Raw genomic sequence first — 20,473 nt, 5'->3', positions numbered from 1 at the left:
GCTGTTCAGAAGTAATGGGACTTTTACTCCATTACAATGATCTAAATGTCGGTCGCTACTTTTATTTATCATCCATCCATAAATCTATTTTCTGAGCCGCTTCTCCTCACTAGAGTCGTGGGAGTGCTGGAGCCTATCCCAGCTATCATCGGGCAGGAGGCGGGCTACACCCTGAACTGGTTGCCAGCCAATCGCAGGGCACATACAAACAAACAACCATTCACACTCACATTCACACCTAGGGGCAATTTAGAGTTGAGGCAGACTCTCGAACCAGTCATCCACCATGCCACTCTTTTATTTATCAATTATTGCATATTTATCAACTATTTCGTGAGCCAGACTACGACTTAGAACTTCCGCATTGGCGCTGTTTGCTCCAATCCAGTTTAAGCGCTAGTGACGTTTAAGTCTAGTTCACCAGTCCAACAACGCAAGAAAGTCACATGACCTCACAACGTCTTTTATTGGTCTTCCCGGGTATAGGTATTAAAACTAGATAAGCCAGCCCGGCTGATCGTCGTGCCTATGTGGCGGCCATGTTGGGAAGGTTGCCGTTACCATGAAAGCAACGGCGTGCAACTCTTCATGTTTACATTTAGATGAACAAAAATAACAGCTTTCATATAATCTAGTATTTGTCTGGCACTGTCTGCCCAAACGTGGATATTTCTGCTCACTTATAACTTGAGAAAACACCGTGCAGTAAATTGCAGACGTTTTGTTGTAGTTCTGATTGCATTCACACACGCCCACACACAGCAACATCAGAATTTGCATTTTATTTTGTATTTTCTTTCTTTTATTGATGTGGTTAAAAAATCTGAAGTTACTCACTATTTGACTCAGTACTTGAGTAATTATTTCACTGTGTGCTTTTTACTCTAACTCAAGTAATTTTTGGGAGGACTACTTTTTACTTTTACTTCAGTCACATTATTGTCAAGTAACAGTATTCTTACTTGAGTACAATATTTGGCGACTCTACCCGCCTCTGGAGCGGCTATCCACTATTGCTACTCTTAAGCTATACTAAGTGATGCAGGTGGAGATGGGCCTGTCTCAAGTTGGAGGCCAGAACAAAAAAAGCAAAGAAATTAGGCAAATCAACATGTACTTGAGTGCTGTAAATAAATGTTTTTGCCTGATTGTACTCTTCAGAGTCTTCCAGATAGCTTAATTTATGTTAAAATAAAAAACATTCTCTGCGGGAGCCCGGGGGATCCCCCTACAATGTTTTTTTATTGTCATCTTTTTCATGCCTTTGGCGTTTGCATGTCTGCAGCATGAACAGTCAATGGAATATTTGCAGCTACAACCGCTATAGCTATCAGTATCCGGTAAGATTTCGGATATATCTCGGCGGCTATCAAGATTACTATTGCAACAACACATCATTAGTAGAATAAAACGAACCTGTCGCACGACGATCTCAAAGAGCTGTTTTCTATATTCAAATTAAGGGGAACAGTGATCCAATCAGAGCAAGCTTATTTACATATCAAATACAGTAATCCCTTGTTTATGGCGAGGGTTAGGGTCCAGACCACCCCCACAATAGCTGAAATCCACAAAGTAGCAACCACATTTATACGTATTTTAAAGCTGGACTGTATGAACCTACCCAGACCCTTATTAATCTTCCCACACTACTATTAACCTCTACCATACCTTTTTAAACACTTTCTATACACTTAAGCACCTTTTAAAGTCTTAAACATCTGTAATGCACAGTTTTACTGTACGCTATGTGTGTTTTATACCTTGTCATATGTGTTTTTATTATTATTATCCATCCATCTATTTTCCGTACCGCTGTAGCCTCACAAGGGTCGCGGGCGTGCTGGAGCCTATCTCAGCCATCTTCGGGCGAGAGGCGGAGTACACCCTGAACTGGTCGCCAGCCAATCGCAGTATTATTATTATTTTACAATTTTAATGTTTAATGCTAGGAAGCATTTATTTTACCACAACAAGTTACAGCAAATACTCAAAATCCCATGATATAAATATGGGGGGGGAAAGCCACAGTGGGTGAACTGTGATATAGCGAGGGAACACTGTATTAATGAAAAACCCAGTCATCTCATCTGCCAGGTGTTTTGGACCAACGACAATAGAAAATTTGAAAAAGGGCATCCTGGGCATTTCTAACCCAAATTATCTTGCAAACCCGATAAAATGACGTGGCATGGGACCTTTATATATGAGAAAAGGAACTGGAACATGTAGTCAGTATAAGATCTCCTTCAGACGTGAGACAGCTGCAGTAGTTGGCCCACGAGGAGTTGGCTAAAATATCCATTGACAGGTGCACAAGTCTAATTGAGAGTGACAGAAAACCTTTGATTGCAGTCATACCCTCAAATGGCTAGGTAACCAAATATTAAGTTATTAAGTCATTTTTGTTCAGACCGGTTTCTTTTTTCAAGTCATTCTGTTGGACCACAAAGATAGAAGTACATTTACTTTTTCTGTATTTTGTGAGTTTCAAGTTATTTCAGTGATCATTGTGGGTTTTTCTTTGTATGGCACAAGTGTATGTATTTTGTACAACAGCATGGTTGGTAATATAAAGCTAGGGATCCAAACAAAGTTTGCATATTCTCCCCGTGCCTGCGTGGGTTTTCTCCAGGCACTCCGGTTTCCTCCCACATTCCAAAATCATGCATGATAGGTCAATTGAAGACTCTAAATTGTCCGTAGGTGTGAATGTGAGTGCGAATGGTTGTTTGTCTATATGTGCCCTGCAATTGGCTGGCGACCAGTTCAGGGTGTAGCCTACCTCTTGGCCAGAGTTAGCTGAGATAGGCCTCAGCACACCCACGACGCTAGTGAGGATAAACGGTACAGAAAAAGGATAGGTGCAAGCAAGACTGTAGTCTGCAAAATCCGTAAAAGTGCTTACTGTCATAATTGGTAATCGTATAATATCGGACTGGACCGAAAAGCAGGCGGAGGCAGAGGAAGTAGATGAGTGGTTTATTTGGTAGAAGCTCGGGGGTAGGATATCCGAGGAGTGATGGTGGGCCGTTGGAACAAGGAAGGTGCAGGTAGCAGGAGGGCAGGTGGAAGAGCTTTGATGGCATGGCAGGAGCGGGAGACATGGGAGGAGCACTGGGGACGAAGGAGGACACGAGGATTAGTACAATGCGGGTAGCCAAGTAATAAAAGTAACATACGAGAAAGAATCGTGAGAGTCACCCTGTGTACCACGAATGAGCGTCAATACACAGGCGCTGGACTCCTGGATCTGGCAGGCTTAAATGCAAGTGGTGATTTACTGCTGATTGGGAACAGGTGCGCAGGCGAGGGAATGGTAATTGCTGCAGAGAGAGAGCGAGAGAGAACGGGGAGGGAGGGGTGCAAAGCGCCACCCAAGCTCCAAAAGAGGACCTGCAGGGCACAGATCATGACACAACATTCTGACTAATCCCTTGTCTTTATTTAATTGAAGCATTAAATTGACTTTGACATATTGGCATTTATTTTTTCCCCCATTTGCCTACAGTCAAAGAGAAGCTAACAGCAGACCCAGACAGTGAAATAGCCACAACTAGCCTTCGTGTGTCCTTGCTCTGCCCGGTAAGCAACTTTATTTCATCTTAAGGCAATGTACAGATATTCTAAAGCATTAAATGATAAACATCACCAAAATGAAAGCACTGCACACATTCATTTCATTACCTTTCTTTTTTTCCCCTATACAATCCACCTGTCATTCTGTTCTTGAACCCTGCTGTGCATCTTTCCACATGCTTGACATGTTTGCGACATTTATGCCAGCCATATACAGTATCCTACACCCCTGCTGTGCAGATGACCTCCTTATTACCTTACGACATGTTGATGCATTCTGTGCAGCTCGGAAAAATGCGGTTGATGATTCCATGCCGGGCGCTGACATGCTCCCACCTACAGTGCTTTGACGCCACACTGTATATTCAAATGAACGAGAAGAAGCCCACCTGGGTCTGTCCTGTCTGTGACAAGAAGGCCCCTTATGAACACCTGATCATCGACGGGTAAATTACCGAACTCCCATCTTCTCACCCCGTAGTGGAGCTATGCAAAGTTTATTGAAACAAAATAGTCTATTTCATTTGTATACATTTTAGTAGACCACAGTCTTTAATTATTCTGGAAAAAAATCAAGTAGTTTTTGTCATAATTTTTCACATTTCCAGTTCTACCTGCACTGGCTTGTGGCTGTCATGGCCATTTGAAACAAAATAATTATTTAAACCCTATACCAATTAGGGTATGTTTACCCTGAATCCAACGACTGTAGTCTCCATTTTAATCCAGTTATGTTTTACAGATGAGCTGTAACGTGAAATATTTGCACATTGTGTCACCTCTTTACGTCGACTAACTGTTATTCTTCTATTGTTGGACAATGTGATTCTCACTGTTAAATCACACAGGCTTTTTGTGGAGATCCTGAACAGCTGTATGGATTGTGATGAGATCCAGTTCAAGGAAGATGGGAACTGGGCCCCCATGAGGACAAAAAATGAAGTACAGGAAGTCTCTTTTGTTGCTTTAAAAAGTAGCCTGAATGGTAAGGTTTTATTTTCCTCAATTATTCACAGACAACTCGCTATTCATGATTTTCTGTCCCCAAAGTGTTCTGTAAATTGACTGTCTGTTGTACTAGAGCGGCTCCAACTACCGGAGACAAATTCCTTGTGTGTTTTGGACATACTTGGCAAATAAAGATGATTCTGATTCTGAATCTGATTCTGATCCTAGCTATCATCGGGCAGGAAGCGGGGTACACCCTGAACTGGTTGCTAGCCAATCACAGGGCACATACAAACAAACAACCATTCGCACTCACATTCACACCTGCGGGCAATTTAGAGTTGTTAATTAACCTACAACGCATGTTTTTGGGATGTGGGGAAACTGGAGTGCCCGGAGAAAACCCACGCAGGCACGAGGAGAACATGCAAACTCCACACAGGCGGGGCCGGGGATTGAACCCCGGTCCTCAGAACTTTGAGGCAGACGCTCTAACCAGTCATCCACCGTGCCGTCAGAGATATTATAATAATATAAAACCAGTGGACTCTGTTACAATACAGGTACAGTGGGTACGCAAAGTATTCAGACCCCCTTAAATTTTTCACTCTTCCTTATATTGCAGCCAATTGCTAAAATAATTTGTTCATTTTTTCCCCCTCATTAATGTACACAAAACACCCCACCCACATTGAAAGAAAAAAACAGAATTATTGAAATTTTTGCAGATTTATTAAAAAAGAAAAACTGGAATATCACACAGGCATAGGTATTCAGGCCCTTTGCTCAGTATTTAGTCGAAGCACCCTTTTGAGCTAATACAGCCATGAGCCTTTTTGGGAAGGCCGTTTTACACACGTGGATTTGAGGATCCTCAGCCATTCCTCCTTGCAGATCTTCTCCAGTTCTGTCAGGTTGGAGGGTGAACGTTGGTGGACAGCCATTTTTCTCTCCACAGATGCTCAATTGGGTTTAAGTCAGGGCTCTGGCTGGGTCATTCAAGAACAGTCACTGAGTTGTTCTGAAGCCACTCCTTCGTTATTTTAGCTGTGTGCTTCGGGTCATTGCCTTGTTAGAAGGTGAACATTCAGCCCAGTTTGAGGTCCTGAGCACTGACTCACTGTCCTGAGAATGTTTTAGTCCAGGATATCCCTGTACTTGGCCGCCTTTATCTTTCCTTCGATTGCAACCAGTCGTGCTGTCCCTGCAGCTGAAAAACACCCCCACAACATGATGCTGCCACCACCATGCTTCACTGAAAGGTGATGAGCAGTGCCTGGTTTTCTCCACACATACCGCTTAGAATTTAGGCCAAAAAGTTGTATCTTGGTCTCATCAGACCAGAGAATCTTTTTTCTCACCATCTTGGAGTCCTTCAGGTTTTTTTTTTTAGCAAAGTCCATGCAGGCTTTCATGTGTCTTGCACTGAGGAGAGGCTTCCGTCAGGCCACTCTGCCATAAAGCCCCGACTGTTGGAGGGCTGCAGTGACTGGTTGACTTTCTAGAACGTTCTCCCATCTCCTGACTGCATCTCCTGAGCTCAGCCACAGTGATCTTTGGGTTCTTCTTTACCTCTCTCACCAAGTCTCTTCTCCCTTGATTGCTCAGACGGCCAGCTCTAGGAATAGGCCTGGTCGTTCTAAACGTCTTCCATTCAAGGATTATGGAAGCCACTGTGCTCTTAGTAACCTTAAGTACAGCAGAATTTTTTTTGTAACCTTGGCCAGATATGTGCCTTGCCACAATTCAGTCTTTGAGCTCTTCAGGCAGTTCCTTTGACCTCATGATTCTAATTTGCTCTGACGTACTATGAGCTGTAAGGTCTTATATAGACAGGTGTGTGGCTTTCCTAATCAAGTCCAATCAGTATAATCAAACACAGCTGGACGCCAATGAAAGTGTAGAACCATCTCAAGGATGATCAGAAGAAATGGACAGAAATGGACCGAGTTAAATACAACCCCAATTCCAATGAAGTTGGCGTGTTGTGTTAAACATAAATAAAAACCGAATACAACCTATATATATTTTTGTTCAACCTATATTTAATTGAATACGCTACAAAGACAAGATATTTAATTTTCAAACTGATAAACTTTATTGTTTTTAGCAAATAATCATTAACTTAGAATTTTATGGCTGCAACACATTCCAAAAAAGTTGGGACAGGTTTAAAAAAAGACTGAGAAAGTTGAGGAATGCTCATCAAACACCTGTTTGGAACATCCCACAGGTGAACAGGCTAATTGGGAACAGGTGGGTGCTATGATTGGGTATAAAATGAGAAAAAAAATAAATAAATGAATTGCTCAGTCATTCACAAGCAAAGGTGGGGCGAGGTTCACCTCTTTGTGAACAAGTGCGTGAGAAAATAGTCGAACAGTTTAAGGACAGTGTTCCTCAACGTACAATTGCAAGGAATTTAGGGATTTCATCATCTAGGGTCCATAATATCAAAAGGTACAGAGTATCTGGAGAAATCACTGCATGTAAGCGGCAAGGCCGAAAACCAACATTGAATTAATGTGACCTTCGATCCCTCAGGCGGCACTGCATCAAAAACCAACATCAATGTGTAAAGGATATCACCACATGGGCTCAGGAACACTTCAGAAAACCAATGTCAGTAAATACAGTTCGGCGCTATATCCGTAAGTGCAACTTGAAACTCTACTATGCAAAGCAAAAGCCATTTATCAACAACACCCAGAAACGCCGCCGGCTTCTCTAGGCTCGAGCTCATCTAAGATGGACTGATGCAAAGTGGAAAAGTGGTCTGTGGTCCGACGAGTCCACATTTTAAATTGTTTTGGAAATTGTGGACGTCGTGTCCTCCGGGCCAAAGAGGAAAAGAAACATCCGGACTGTTATGGACGCAAAGTTCAAAAGCCAGCATCTGTGATGGTTTGGGGCTGTGTTAGTGCCAATGGCATGGGTAACTTACACATCTGTGAAGGCACCATTAATGCTGAAAGGTACATACAGGTTTTGGAGAAACATATGATGCCATCCAAGCAACGTCTTTTTCATGGACCCCCCCCCTGCTTAGTTCAGCAAGACAATGCCAAACCACATTCTGCACGTGGTACAACAGCGTGGCTGCGTAGTAAATGAGTGCGGGTGCTAGACTGGCCTGCCTGCAGTTCAGACCTGTCTTCCATTGAAAATGTGTGGCGCATTATCAAGCATAAAATATGACAACGGAGACCCCGGACTGTTGAACAGCTGAAGGTGTACATCAAGCAAGAATGGGAAAGAATTCTACCTACAAAGCTTCAACAATTAGTGTCCTCAGTTCCCAAACGTTGATTGAATGTTGTTAAAAGAAAAGGTGATGTAACACAGTGGTAAACATGACCCTGTCCCAGCTTTTTGGGAACGTGTTGCAGCCATAAAATTCTAAGTTAATGATTATTTCCTAAAAACAATAAAGTTTATCAGTTTGAACGTTAAATATCTTGTCTTTGTCGTGTATTCTATTAAATATAGGTTGAACATGATTTGCAAATCATTGTATTCTGTTTTTATTTATGTTCAACATATATGGGTTGTGTATGAGTGTCACAGCAAAGGGTCTGAATATTTATGGCTGTGTGATATTTCAGTTTTTCTTTTTTAATAAATCTGCAAAAATTTAAACAATTCCGTTTTTATCTGTCAATAATGGGGTGTTGTGTGTACTTTAATGAGGAAAAAAATAACTTCAATGATTTTAGGAAATGGCTGCAATATATCGCTAACCTATCTGGGACCACGAGTTTGTGATCTCCCTACCTGGTTTCCCGGTCAGTAAACACCCTAGCGCTAACCATTGTAGAGCCAGCAGCCTATGTGGCAATGGACTTTCCCACCAGCTCATTCATGTTCATCGTTTTACACTGGACTGCGTCACTACAGTAAATCTTAATCATCATAATCAGATTTGGTGATGTGTACGGACAGGTACTGTACATTGTGTATGTGCATGCTGAGTTGTAAGCTGTTAACTATATTGTTAAGGATACCATACAGCAATTTTTATAGATATTCGCAAACATTTGAAATCTTAGTAAAGCGTTTTATAAGCATAGTTTTTGGTATATTTATTGGCATTTATGATCACTCTTAAGGGAGCGTCAGTTATTTGTGGAAATTTGCTATTTGTGGTCGGGCAAGTTCCCTACACTTGCCCACTGTGCACAGTATTAACTCAAGTCAAGTTTATTTGAATAGCCCTTAATCACTAAAAAGCCTCAAAGGGGCTTCACATACCCACATTTGGCAATGATCCCTTAATGTAAACCCCCCAATCGGGCAATGAAAAACTCAAAACCCCATTTTAGGAAAAAAAGAAACCTTCAGAAGGAACCGCATATGGGGAGGGGGGGGGGGGGGGGGGGGAATCCCCCTTCCAGGATAACTCCGCTGCAACGGATGTTGAGTGGGAAACGTTCATCACATAGTCTGGTGCTGTGCAATGTTCATTACGATGCCAAGATGCTTTACAATGTTCATTAAGAGAAAAGGTGCCCCAGGTAGATGTATAGGTAGGACAAGGGGCAGTAAAACAGGTTTACGTGTAGGCCTGTTTTAACTAAATGCCAAAGAGTAGAAATAAGTCTTTAGTTGGGATTTAAAATGTTCTTCTTTGGTAGTTGCTCTAATATTTGCAGGTAGAGCATTCCAGAATACTGGAGCCCGAATCGAAAATGCTAGGGAGCCTGCGGACTTCATTCTGGCTCTCTGAGTCACCAAAAGACAGACGTTTTGTAAGTGTAGGTTTTGGGACAGAACAAACAGTACAACTAATTGAGTGGGATAAGAGGGTGTTAACCCATTGTAATAGTTATGAGTAAGTAACAGGACCTTAAAATCGCATCTCAAGTAGACCGGGAGCCAATGCAAGTTGAATGGAGATAATCGAACTTTCTCGACCTCATCAAAGGTCGGATGAGAGCAAAATTGAACTGTTTGGTTGCCACAATGCACACCACTTTTGAAGGAGAAATAGCCCTGTACATCACCCTAAAAACACCATATCAACTTTGATGTTTGGAGGTGGGAACATGATGTTTTCAGCAAATGGTACTGGTAAACCTAACATTATTGAAGGAAGGATGAATGGGCAAATGTACCGAGACGTTCTTGACAAAAATCTGCTCCCATCTACGAGGATGATGGAAATGAATCGAGGGTGGACATTTCAGCAGGATAATGATCCAAAACATACTGCAAAGAAAACTCTCAATTGGATTCAAAGAAAAAAATAATAAAGCTGCTAGAATGGCCCAGCCAATTACCTGTCTTGAATCCAATCAAAGATCTATGGAAAGAACTGAAACTCAAGGTCCATAAAAGAAGCTCATGGAACCTTCAAGATTTGAAGACTGCTTGTGTGGAGGAATGGGCCAAAATCACACCAGAGCACTGCATGTTACTAGTTCCTCCATACAAGAGGCGTCTTGAAACTGTCATTGAAAACAAAGGCTTTTGTACAAAGTATTAAATCAATACCAGTTGGCGCGTTCAATACTTTTTCCCTGTGTCATTTCACATTATTACACACAACTTAATTTCGGATCTTATTTGTTCTACTTTCTTTGTATGCATGGATTAATTGTTGTTCCCAACATCTGGTGAAATTTTCATGTCAATTTCTCATATTTAATGAGAATATTTAGTGAAGTGTTAAATACTTATTTTAGCCGCTTTAAATGGGACTGGCCTACAGTTTGCACTAGCTTGTGCCCCCCATAGGGCCGCATTAGGGTGACACCCCCATCCTACCTAATAGGATGCGCAACATGGGGGCTTGGGGGAGACACCTCATTAAGTGGTAAAAACTTATTTGGTTTTAACCAAGTCTCACAAAGACGTATCATATTAAGATTATGGTCTCTTGACTAGAACAGCTTTTGAGGAAAGCAATCTAATATTCATAAGACCGATTTTCATTAAAGTGGGGTGATCGGTGGTATTTGCATCAAGGGTAGTCATAGTAGTAATATTAATAAGATTGCATTGTCTCGAACCCATATTAGATTTCGGGTTGCTTTGGGCACGGCGAGAGATCAATACTGCAGGAATCTGGTAGTTATTTCTCGACTTTCTCGGCTCATCGGTTGAATGAGTGCTTAAATTCATCACACAGTACGACCACAGTAGAAAGCATAACAGTCCGCAATGCATTAGTGGGTAGTGGATCAGAATGTGTAGTATGTCGCGCTAATGTACATACATGGTATAGGACTATTTGTGTTGTTACAGTCTATGTCTATCATAGTACTAGTTAGCCTTAACTTACAGACTCCACTCCTGTTCTAACAGGCTTGCTAATCACCGGTGTCCCGGCTTGCTCTATTTGAACTGTCATGGAAAGCTCAAACAGTAATCTACAGTATGTTGTGCCATTGTGTTTTGTGTCTTGGTTTTAAAGTTAAACAAGTCACAGCATATATCTGTCAATGTCGCTCTCCAGGTCAGTGTCCAACATCTTTGAGCTCAGATCAGCAGAGCTCGTTGTCAGCCAACCACAGCAGCGACAGCAGCAACGGCAAGAAAATGGCCGTGATCGACTTGACATTAGACAGCTCCTCAGAAGACGAAGAACAGGAATCGCCGCCGCCACTGCCGCCACCACCCCTGCCTCCATTGCCTCCTCCCACCAAACGATCCTGTCCGTCCATTTCCCCGACATCGCCGCCAGTCCTCAACAAAGGGTCAGTCGGACAAGGAGCGCCGGTTGTGATTTTGTCTGCTCTCATAGCTTAGAAATCATCAATTGTGGACAAGGCTCACATGGGAAGTGAAGCATCGTCATATTAAATGATTCATGAGGTTTTCACTTGAGTGCACGAATAGGTTTCTAACATTATGCTTGAACAGCCACACAGTTGGTAACATAAAATGTTGCGTGTGTAACATTTGTTCTTTAAATCCCTTGTGACAGGTAGGTAGACCGCTTACTAGAGGCTTTCCTGAAGGAATAGACAAGACAAACAGTCATTTAGTCTAATGCAGTAATATATATAGAGAGAGAGAGAGCCAGTGTTGAATGGTATTTTTCATGTTCCAAGTTTACCTGTGCAGTCAGGATCAGATCTGTATAAAACTTGGTTTGATTTTATGATTGACATATATTTTTCTGTTGACCATGTCATGCTTCTCGCAAAAATGTGATAGGAATCATAAAGTGGATAAATGTGCCCTGTATGTTCTTAAATTCCTACGCTTTAATTGTGTTACACTTAAAAACACCTTCATTCCATACTGATAAATATGACATCAAACGTGACTATCAACATGTGACAATTTGTCTCCTCTTCCCAATCTGCCATCAGGGTGTTGAACCTGCACCACCAGGCCTCCCCGGTGAGTCGTGCGTCCAGCATGACAGCTGTGGACACTAGCTACATGCCCCCTGTCCCCCCACTGATCCAGGACTATAGACCCTACTACCACACCCCCAATGACCTTCCAGGTAATGAGCAACACACACAGATTAACACAACAAGAGCAAGTTCAGGTCCAAATGTTAGAAGCAGTGGTAAAACCAAGGGTTTCCAAGACCAGTAGGTGTTTGTATCCTTAAATTGTTAGTGTAAATCAAGGTACATGACTACCGATTTTCAATATATATAAATATATATTTTTTTTAATTTAATTTTATTTATTTATTTTTGTAAATATGAGCCCACATATGACCAAGAAAAAAAAATCCCTGTGTGTGCCTTCTGCTCATATAGAGTATTGTGTGATGTACTCAAGCACACCAACAACACACAATGATGTCTTTCATAGTACTAAGACTGACCTGTAAGAGGCAGCATGGCATCAGGACTGCCGGAAAGAAGAGAAAAAAGTAGAAACAATAGAAGAAGCTATGCTAACGGATAGCTTCTCTGGCAACTGCATTGCCGTTGTAAACTCTTTTCCTTATCCTATTATTGTGGTCCATGACTTGAGAGATATGTTATACAAAATCAGTTGCACCTCTATTTGTGTTTGGCAACAGCATGAGTTTCAGGTCACTTCCCAATTAACTATTGTTCCAATTCATGACACAATCAGTCTGTAGCTCAACCGGACTCAGTATTTACCACACAAATAATAACTTGCGACTGTAAATACTGAACAGAATTGTCGGCCCCCCGAACGTTTTCTGAAGAAAAAGCACTCTTAACACACACCCCACCACAGGATAATCAGAGACATCTTATAATCAAATCAAATTTGGCCCAATTGTCAGTATGTGTTTGTGCCCTGCTTTAATCAACTTCTCTCCTTCAACTTAATTTGCAGATTTGAACTTCTTCTCTTTCCTGCAAGGTGACAATCATCAGGTATGCTTCACAGTACACCACATTGGCTATTTTTATTTTTTTTAACACAATATACAGTACATGGTGTGTCAGAAAGGTCCTAGGAGGAAAACAAATCACACAGAGCCAGCTTGGGTGAGTAGGGAGCTTGATCCAGCACGACGATGTTCTTCTTGGCCAGGAACTGTCAGATGCTCAGAGTATTATGAGCAGGTGCGTTTTCATTGTGACGCAGCAAAGCTGTCACCTCTTCTCACACACTGAATGAAGCATACACCGCAGGATCTCTTTGTAGACACGCTGATTGAACTGGTCCACATTCAAGGGGGAAACTTGTCATTTGTAGTTTTGGTTTGAAATCCAGTCAACCCTTGCTTATTGCGGGGGTTTCGTTCGAGAAATACCGCAATAAATGGAATCGGCAAAGTAGTCACCAAATATTTATTGTATAATTAGTCATAGTTATATTGTTATAATATTCTAAATTACTAGTTGTAATTACTTTATTATATATATATATATATATATATATATATATATATTTATAGATTTAACATGTGCAAAACAACGCCAATATGTGACACTTTATAGGTGCTGGTTTTGTTGCGCACTTGAGGTCACCGTCCACACACTCTACCCAAGAACATGCCTATTAAGGGCAGGTGTGCTCTGCTTGAGTGGGGTGAACAACAGCCCATGAGAATATGGTGCGAAGAGGCAATTTCCTGCCTTAAGCATTGACACCGTTCCTCAAACCGATGGTCCTGGCAAGGTAGTCACCGACAAGGATTATGGAAACCCTGTATCCTCAAGCAATTTGGTGACTTACCAATTGTATGAGTTGCGATTACTCAGTAAGGTTTCTTTTGCTACTACTGTAAGAATAAGAGCCCGTGTGAGTCATTGCAGCCACAATAAAATCGCATAGCCAGTAAAGCTAACTGTATCAGCGATGTGCAGGTGAGTCACTGCACTGTACTGACCTCTTAAAAAAATCCACAATGCACTCAATCCGCAATAAGTGAACCAAGATCTAGCTAGGGATTATTGTATATCTTTGTGAAACCAGTCCTGTTACCTTTGGGACACACCTCTCTGTGTATACATTAGTACTCGTGACATCAAGCTGTATCTCGCTTGGTACACACAAACTTCATTTTTGTTGTGACAGATCAATGCGATATCATATAACCTTTGACATTTGGTATCGCGGCCAAACCCGTTGCAGAACCATGCATACTGTGTGACACGACTGAATAGTTCAGTCGCGTTCGGTTGCGTCGCTCGGTGTGCGTCTGGCTTTAGGGTTCTGGTTCTATCATACCATTTTTTGGCATGATGACCCCTTCCTCCCCTGTCCTCTGCTGGTCCACACACACGGCGCTGTGTTCATCCATGCCGTCGAGTTTTTAAATTAGGCGTTTTCAAGCATACTGCAAATTATGGGCTTTTTTTTTTGTTTTGTTTCTGCCAGCCGGCCAAACATTGTTTTCTGTCAGCACGGTTGCATCTCAATAAATGAGAATATCTTGTTCTTATCCATCATGAGAGTGCATTTATTTCTGTAGTTCAATTTTAAAAAAAATGCAACCCTTATACAGTACTGATTCATGAAACACATTTTTCACATATTTTTCCAGAAGCCTTACTTAATTTGTATATTAAAGATCATCTTAATAGGATTAGAATTTCGTGAGATGGGGAACTTTGGGTTTTTGTTAGCGGTAAACTGCAATCATCAAAATGATAAAAAAACTAAAATCCTTAAATCTTTAACACTGTATGCAGTGAATCTACAGTATAGATAATACAGGATTTGAGTTTCAAATTTTGAATTGGAAAAACCTAAAATAGTTTTCTAGACGCACCTGGAAAGCCTGGTAGCAAAGTATTGCTCGCTATATGGTGTTAAATGTGTGAGGGGATTGACCCAGCATCTTCTCTCCAGCATTACAACATGGTGATGGCAGCGGCGGCGGCCGCCTCGGCCTCAGAGGACCACGAGCTTCTGCTCAACCGCTTCCTGCCCTACAGCACCTCCAGCTCCTCAGCCTCCTCCCAGCTGTTCCTCGACCAATCGGTAGCCAATTCGGCATCTTTACTGACTTTGCCGACCAACGGGGCCAGCAGCTCAGGCAGCAGCAGTAGCAGCAGCCTGGTGTCGTCCAGCAGCATCCGGGACGCTCACTCCTTGTCCTCACACTCGCATGCCGGGGTGCTGGGTGGCCGGGGCAGCGCAGAAGCAGCGGTGGCAGCTATTTACGGAGGAATTCCTGACGTTATATCGTTGGACTGACTCACAAAGAGCCAGGCTCGATCCAACAATTAATTTAACTGCAGGGTAGAGAACTGACTCACAAACTAGACTAGAATCATTGGAGTGTAAGAGGCGCACCAGGAGGACTTGACAGAGGTGTTGGTTCAAACAGTCGTGAAGGTCAGCTGAGCACATGGGTTTTGACTTTTTCAGTGGCTCACGTTCGGGCTACCGGTCCCAGCATGGCACAAACAGCAAAAACACAAAGGAGGACAGCTCTTTTTTAATGAACACAAGGTGGGGCAGCATGTACAGAGAACAAAATCTATTTTCTTCTTTTACTTTTGTATGTTCAACTGGGATACGTCCAGAGTAGCGAGCTGCTTCAACTGCTGTTTTTGACCACGTTATAGTTTGTGGTTCATATGTAATGTATGGCTCCTGCCCTGTTTAGCGATATCGTGGTTTCAAAGTCATCACTACATCTTTCCCCCGAAAGTCTGCTCCAGTCATTTCTCACTTTTACCCAAAATATATATTCCTTTACATGTTCAGGTTACACTGATCGTGTGATAGGGAATGTGCAGGTGGAGCGGCCATATCTCAGGGTTCCTACGTAAGTGTGGTAAGTATGGAATTTGATTTCATAGATTGCCAGGTAAAAGTATGGGAAAATTGAAACAAGACTGTTACAGCAGCTCTATTTTCTAAAACAAAAAAATGATGACTACCCAAAAAAAGGTATAGATCGATCTGAAATTGTTTTCGTAAAACTTTCCATTTTGACTACAAAACGCATGAAATTAGGATTTGGTAGTTTCATTCGTTATTTTTGTTGGCAAGTGACCATGGTATAAGCAGGTTAATGTACAATTATCAGGGATCTATGGACCGTCCTCCGCGGCACGTCGGTTCACGCCTCTACGTCGTCCATTAATCCCTGATCATTGTACACCTTGTCGGGCATTAACCCTAAATTCTGAAGATAAAGACCGGTTGGCGAAGAATCCCTTATTATCCCCCCCCCCCCTGGAAATTATTTGTCGACATAATGGCATGTAAAGAATCAGAATGATATACATTCTGTATACTCCAATGTCACAAATTATTAGAAAATTTTTTTTTTTTGCCGAGAAGTCTGGAAATTAGGGTCTAGAAAAAGTATGGAATGTTGGAAATCTCAAATGTGTAGGAACCCTGATATCTACTTCTGGTTTATCATTTGCACTCCTTTTGAAGACCCCGTCCACATCCAGCATTTAGACTGTTTTGGGAGCTTTGCATAATTTATATATGTAAATCAGGAGATGGAAGAGTATTTTCTTTTTTCTTTTGCTTAATGCCAAAAATAACAAGGTACCTTGATGCTGATCAGAGTGCACTCAAAAAGTGAGTCCTCTTGTGTCTTTCTTTGGACACTTAAACCGCATTCTTGGAGACATTCTTGCTCAACCGTTCAGAATAAATGAACAATGCAGTTGAAAGTCAAACCGCAGCCCTTCTGTAGTAGTTGTGCCAAGGCGGAATAGGAGGCGGTGACCGAGATTCAACGAGTACCTGTTTGTGTAAATGCTTCACTGCACGTTAGGGATGAAGGAGTCAAAAAGGAAGGTCTTAATATGTCCCCCGTTTTTGGAAACGTTGACGCATTGAGGAGGAGTTGACAAAAAGGTTGTTTCAACATTAAACGTACAAGCCACATGAAACAAAATAACGGACAGGAACTCAGTCCAGTGACAGCCATTCAAGCAAATGTAAACACAGTAATGCAGAGATACTAATTTCAAGCAAAAAAGGGACTAGTTGAGTGTCCAGATAAATTTGGGCCATTTTGCAGGTTTTGTGTGGCTGTACCCCTTAGCCCAGGTCATGCTCTTCTTTTTCAGGCCTCAAATTGGTTGAAACTGAATCAACAGTGCCTCAGCTGGCTGCAGCCAAGTAGTGCACTGCATTTGACCTCCTTTTTGTTTTGTTTTTCAAAACGTAGTTCAACAATAAACTCCACATAATCGTCAATTAATCGACAAATTGGTTGTTATGCCCATCCCTACGTTCAAACTTGAATTTGTAAATTCTTTCCGACCATATTTCTATTACATCTTTCGTCGGATGTTCTTCAGAAGTTCCACTGTGCGATGCACATGTTCAACTGATACGTCTGCAAGCTAGTCCGTGTGTGAAGTTGAAGCGTCCTCACCAGGCGGCCATTGAACTGGAAATATCAGTTTCCCTCATGAATGTACAGTACGATACATTTGTTGGGTGTTAGACACATTGCAGTCTTTGTGTCCCGAACCAGAGCAAAGCCTCGCAATCAGCTCACATTTGCCTCGGCTATAGTCAAGCTCACCAATGTTTTACCCTCCACGTCTTGAAACTTCTTTGCTGTCTTCTTATTCGTCTCCTTTCCAGGATTCCACTCCCAGACGTCTGCAGTCAGACAAAACATTCCCAAGCGTCACTGTGTCTCTAATCACTGCTGACAACAAGTGCCATTTGTTTTTGTTTTTTGTTTTTTTGCCGCGCACGGTCCTGTAGCCAGGTGACCCACTTTGAATTCACTCTCGCCCCTCATTGAGCAGTCCAAATGAAGTCTGAGCCATTAGTTAGCATTTTTTTTGTACTTATGTGAACGGACCAAACAAGGATCGCCTCTGGCGATGGTCCCAGCTCGCTTCGCTTCAAGTCCATAGAAGAGCTTTCAGAACAAATGATTCACTTTGCCTTCTCTCCATTGTACAGGATCTCCCACTAAGTGCATCGTAGCTTTTGGGACACCCTGCATTGACTGAGGTCCCATTAGATCTGAAGAGAGCCAGAATAAGAAGTGGGTCCTTTTTCAAATGAATTCACCCAAAAAAACAAAACACTTCAAACTGATTTCATCTTCTCACAAGAAACAACCCAGTCTATAAAACACAATCATTTTTGAGAGTTAGCTCTCTTGTCTTTCCTGTGTTGTGCACTATTGTATTTATTTGGTATTATTTCTATGTATGTGTGCGTATCTATTTTTATTTCTGTGGGAGAACGTGTATGTCACTATCATTCCAGATCTGTTTTGTTACATTATGTATTTAACTTGGTTTGACAGCAGCGTTCTTTCTCACAAAAGGTACAGTTAAGTTATTAACTCATTCAGTTTCTTGAGAGCTTTAATAGAGTAAGAACGCTAGCCAGCTCATGCAAAAGTCATAATGACTGATTGCATGTAGCATCCCTTCCTGTCATTATGATAATGGGTCCGTTCATAATTACATAATGGCAAGTCATTGGAGGATTTATTTGACTTTAACCTGTCACAGGTGCACTTATTGGACCTTCTCTAAACACATGGTGGCAGAAAGTGGGTCTAAACTTACGCTTGCTGGGACCCCGTCTATGTCTGGTGCTGTTCTAATGCGATTTTGGTGTATTTGATCAGGCCACAGGTAGACAGATCCGCAAGCTCCACGGACGTGTGGTGGATGTCAGATGTATTCCATTCATAAATATGTGAACAGCAGACATCAAACCCTCTGCATCATTGTAGAAATCAATTCATAGAACCTTTTATTATTATTTTGAGTAGTAGTCGTATATTTTTGAAATCATCCCACAGAGCCTGGCGGCGTCAAGCTCCAGTCTTGTATGGATCGCTGCGATTACGTCCTCTTCCGCACAGAGATTTTGCCATGCGAGACTGTCATATTGTGCCATATTTAAAGGGAATGAGAGGAGGCGCTTTGATTGGACCTGATTGAAGTTGGATGTGTTCATACAGACAGCGGTGCAGGCCTCCCTCTTTTAAATAATCTCATCTGCGCAATTACCAAAACCTGTTCTAAACCGCCTCTGCGCAGCATGCCGGATTTACACTGGTCATGAAAATAGAGCCCATGGAATTAAAAAATTCCGAGGTCCATTTATGTTCTCCTGTGAAGGTTATAGTGCAATTTAGGTTCATCCTGCAGTTTCACCCGAAAACAGAATTTCCCTAACTTTTGGTCAGTAGTGTTTATTGAACCTTTTTTTTTCTATTCTTAAAGCACTGACAAAAAAAAAAAAACACGCACACACACACAAAAACAAAAACAAAAAACAGTGCAATATTTCAAGGAAGTAGCAATCCTGCAGTTGCTCACTCAGTGATTTTGACTTGTGGATTAGAAAGTGTTTTCTAATGATGCCTTTCACATGCAACCCAGGTTGAAGGTGTTCAACATTGAGTTTCCAGTTAGATTATGTTCTGTAGTGACATGGACAGTTGTGTAAACACTCCTAAATATTTGAACCAATTCAATATATTGTAACTTGGATCCTGGCTGTGTATCGGACTACGATATGTGGGTGAAGTATGGGGGTGTTGCAGGCCGTGTTGAATGTGTTTCTGCTCAAGTGCCCTGCCTTGGATGGATGGATGGACGGATGGATGGATGGACAGATGGACAGTGCGAGCGGGCCAGAGCCCAACCCAGCCCACCCTGCACTGAAACCGACGGATTAAATGCGGCCACTCCTCAAAAATGGTCATGATGTGTCCAACTGAAAGGGAAAATTGAATAATGTATATTATGCCTGTACGGAATCCTGAATATTACGATCCAAACGTGTTCGATGTTCGTTTGTATGCTTTTTGTGTCGATTCGGAGCCGCCCGAGGAAAGTAATTTATATTTTTTAAGAAAATGGAAGCTGTATCGAACAATGGAAGAAAGGACTGTGGCCAATGAAGAGTGTCATCGAGCTGTAAGAGTCACCACCTGCACTCAATGCCTTAAAACATGCACAGGTTTGGTTTCGTGGCTCCAACTCCAAAGCCACACAAGGCTTTTAAAGAAAAGGACTGTGCAGACTACAGTAAACCCTTGTCAGTTTGTACAAATGTACCAAGTGGAAGAAAAATATTTATTACATGCGTTGGAATAAATTGTTTACTTCTTGAATGTTAACTGTTTATGTAGAAAAGGTTTAGATGTATTAAAAGTGCATTCTCCTAGTTCACTGTGTTTGTGTGTGTGTGTGTGTGTGTGTTTCCTTATTTCATGTAAGGGAGTCCATCTTTGCTGTTTGACATTTACTGTCAGGGTCCACAAGCGTTTGGCCAGTCACATGTAGACATTCAGCTTATTTTAGGAGGTTTTATCCAATTATGAATTTTACACTTTAATAATTGCAGCCATTTGAGTTCACATACTCCAATGCCATTATAAGTACAGCCGCAATTTGTCAGACTTACTTATAGTATACTTCCATGCTTTCCACATTCTTATTTGATCTCATTTTAAAATTCTCTTATTTAATATTTGTAATTCATGGAGTCATAATAAATTAAATAATTTTGGAAATGTTATTTTAGTAATAGTTTATATTACGTACAATAAATCAACCGATTATTGAATGAGGTGAAC

The 20,473-nt window shown here is 41.7% G+C and overlaps 1 protein-coding gene across 1 annotated transcript in view; it reads left to right on the top strand.

Moving 5' to 3' along the window:
* LOC133399162 (E3 SUMO-protein ligase PIAS1-like) overlaps nt 1–20,061 on the top strand; it is a 117,154-nt gene extending 97,093 nt beyond the window's left edge. Inside the window, exons 7-13 of the mRNA XM_061670445.1 lie at nt 3,512–3,585; nt 3,865–4,025; nt 4,428–4,564; nt 10,985–11,225; nt 11,847–11,986; nt 12,808–12,848; nt 14,776–20,061. Coding sequence (XP_061526429.1) covers nt 3,512–3,585; nt 3,865–4,025; nt 4,428–4,564; nt 10,985–11,225; nt 11,847–11,986; nt 12,808–12,848; nt 14,776–15,123 — 1,142 coding nt within the window. The 3' untranslated portion in view covers nt 15,124–20,061. The remainder of the gene's footprint in view (nt 1–3,511; nt 3,586–3,864; nt 4,026–4,427; nt 4,565–10,984; nt 11,226–11,846; nt 11,987–12,807; nt 12,849–14,775) is intronic.
* Nucleotides 20,062–20,473: the final 412 nt, after the last annotated feature.

This window comes from Phycodurus eques, chromosome 2, assembly GCF_024500275.1.
Source record: "Phycodurus eques isolate BA_2022a chromosome 2, UOR_Pequ_1.1, whole genome shotgun sequence".
Lineage (NCBI taxonomy): Eukaryota > Metazoa > Chordata > Actinopteri > Syngnathiformes > Syngnathidae > Phycodurus > Phycodurus eques.
The sequence above is the reverse complement of the archived record's forward strand: the minus strand, read 5'-3'. Positions and strand labels throughout refer to the sequence as shown.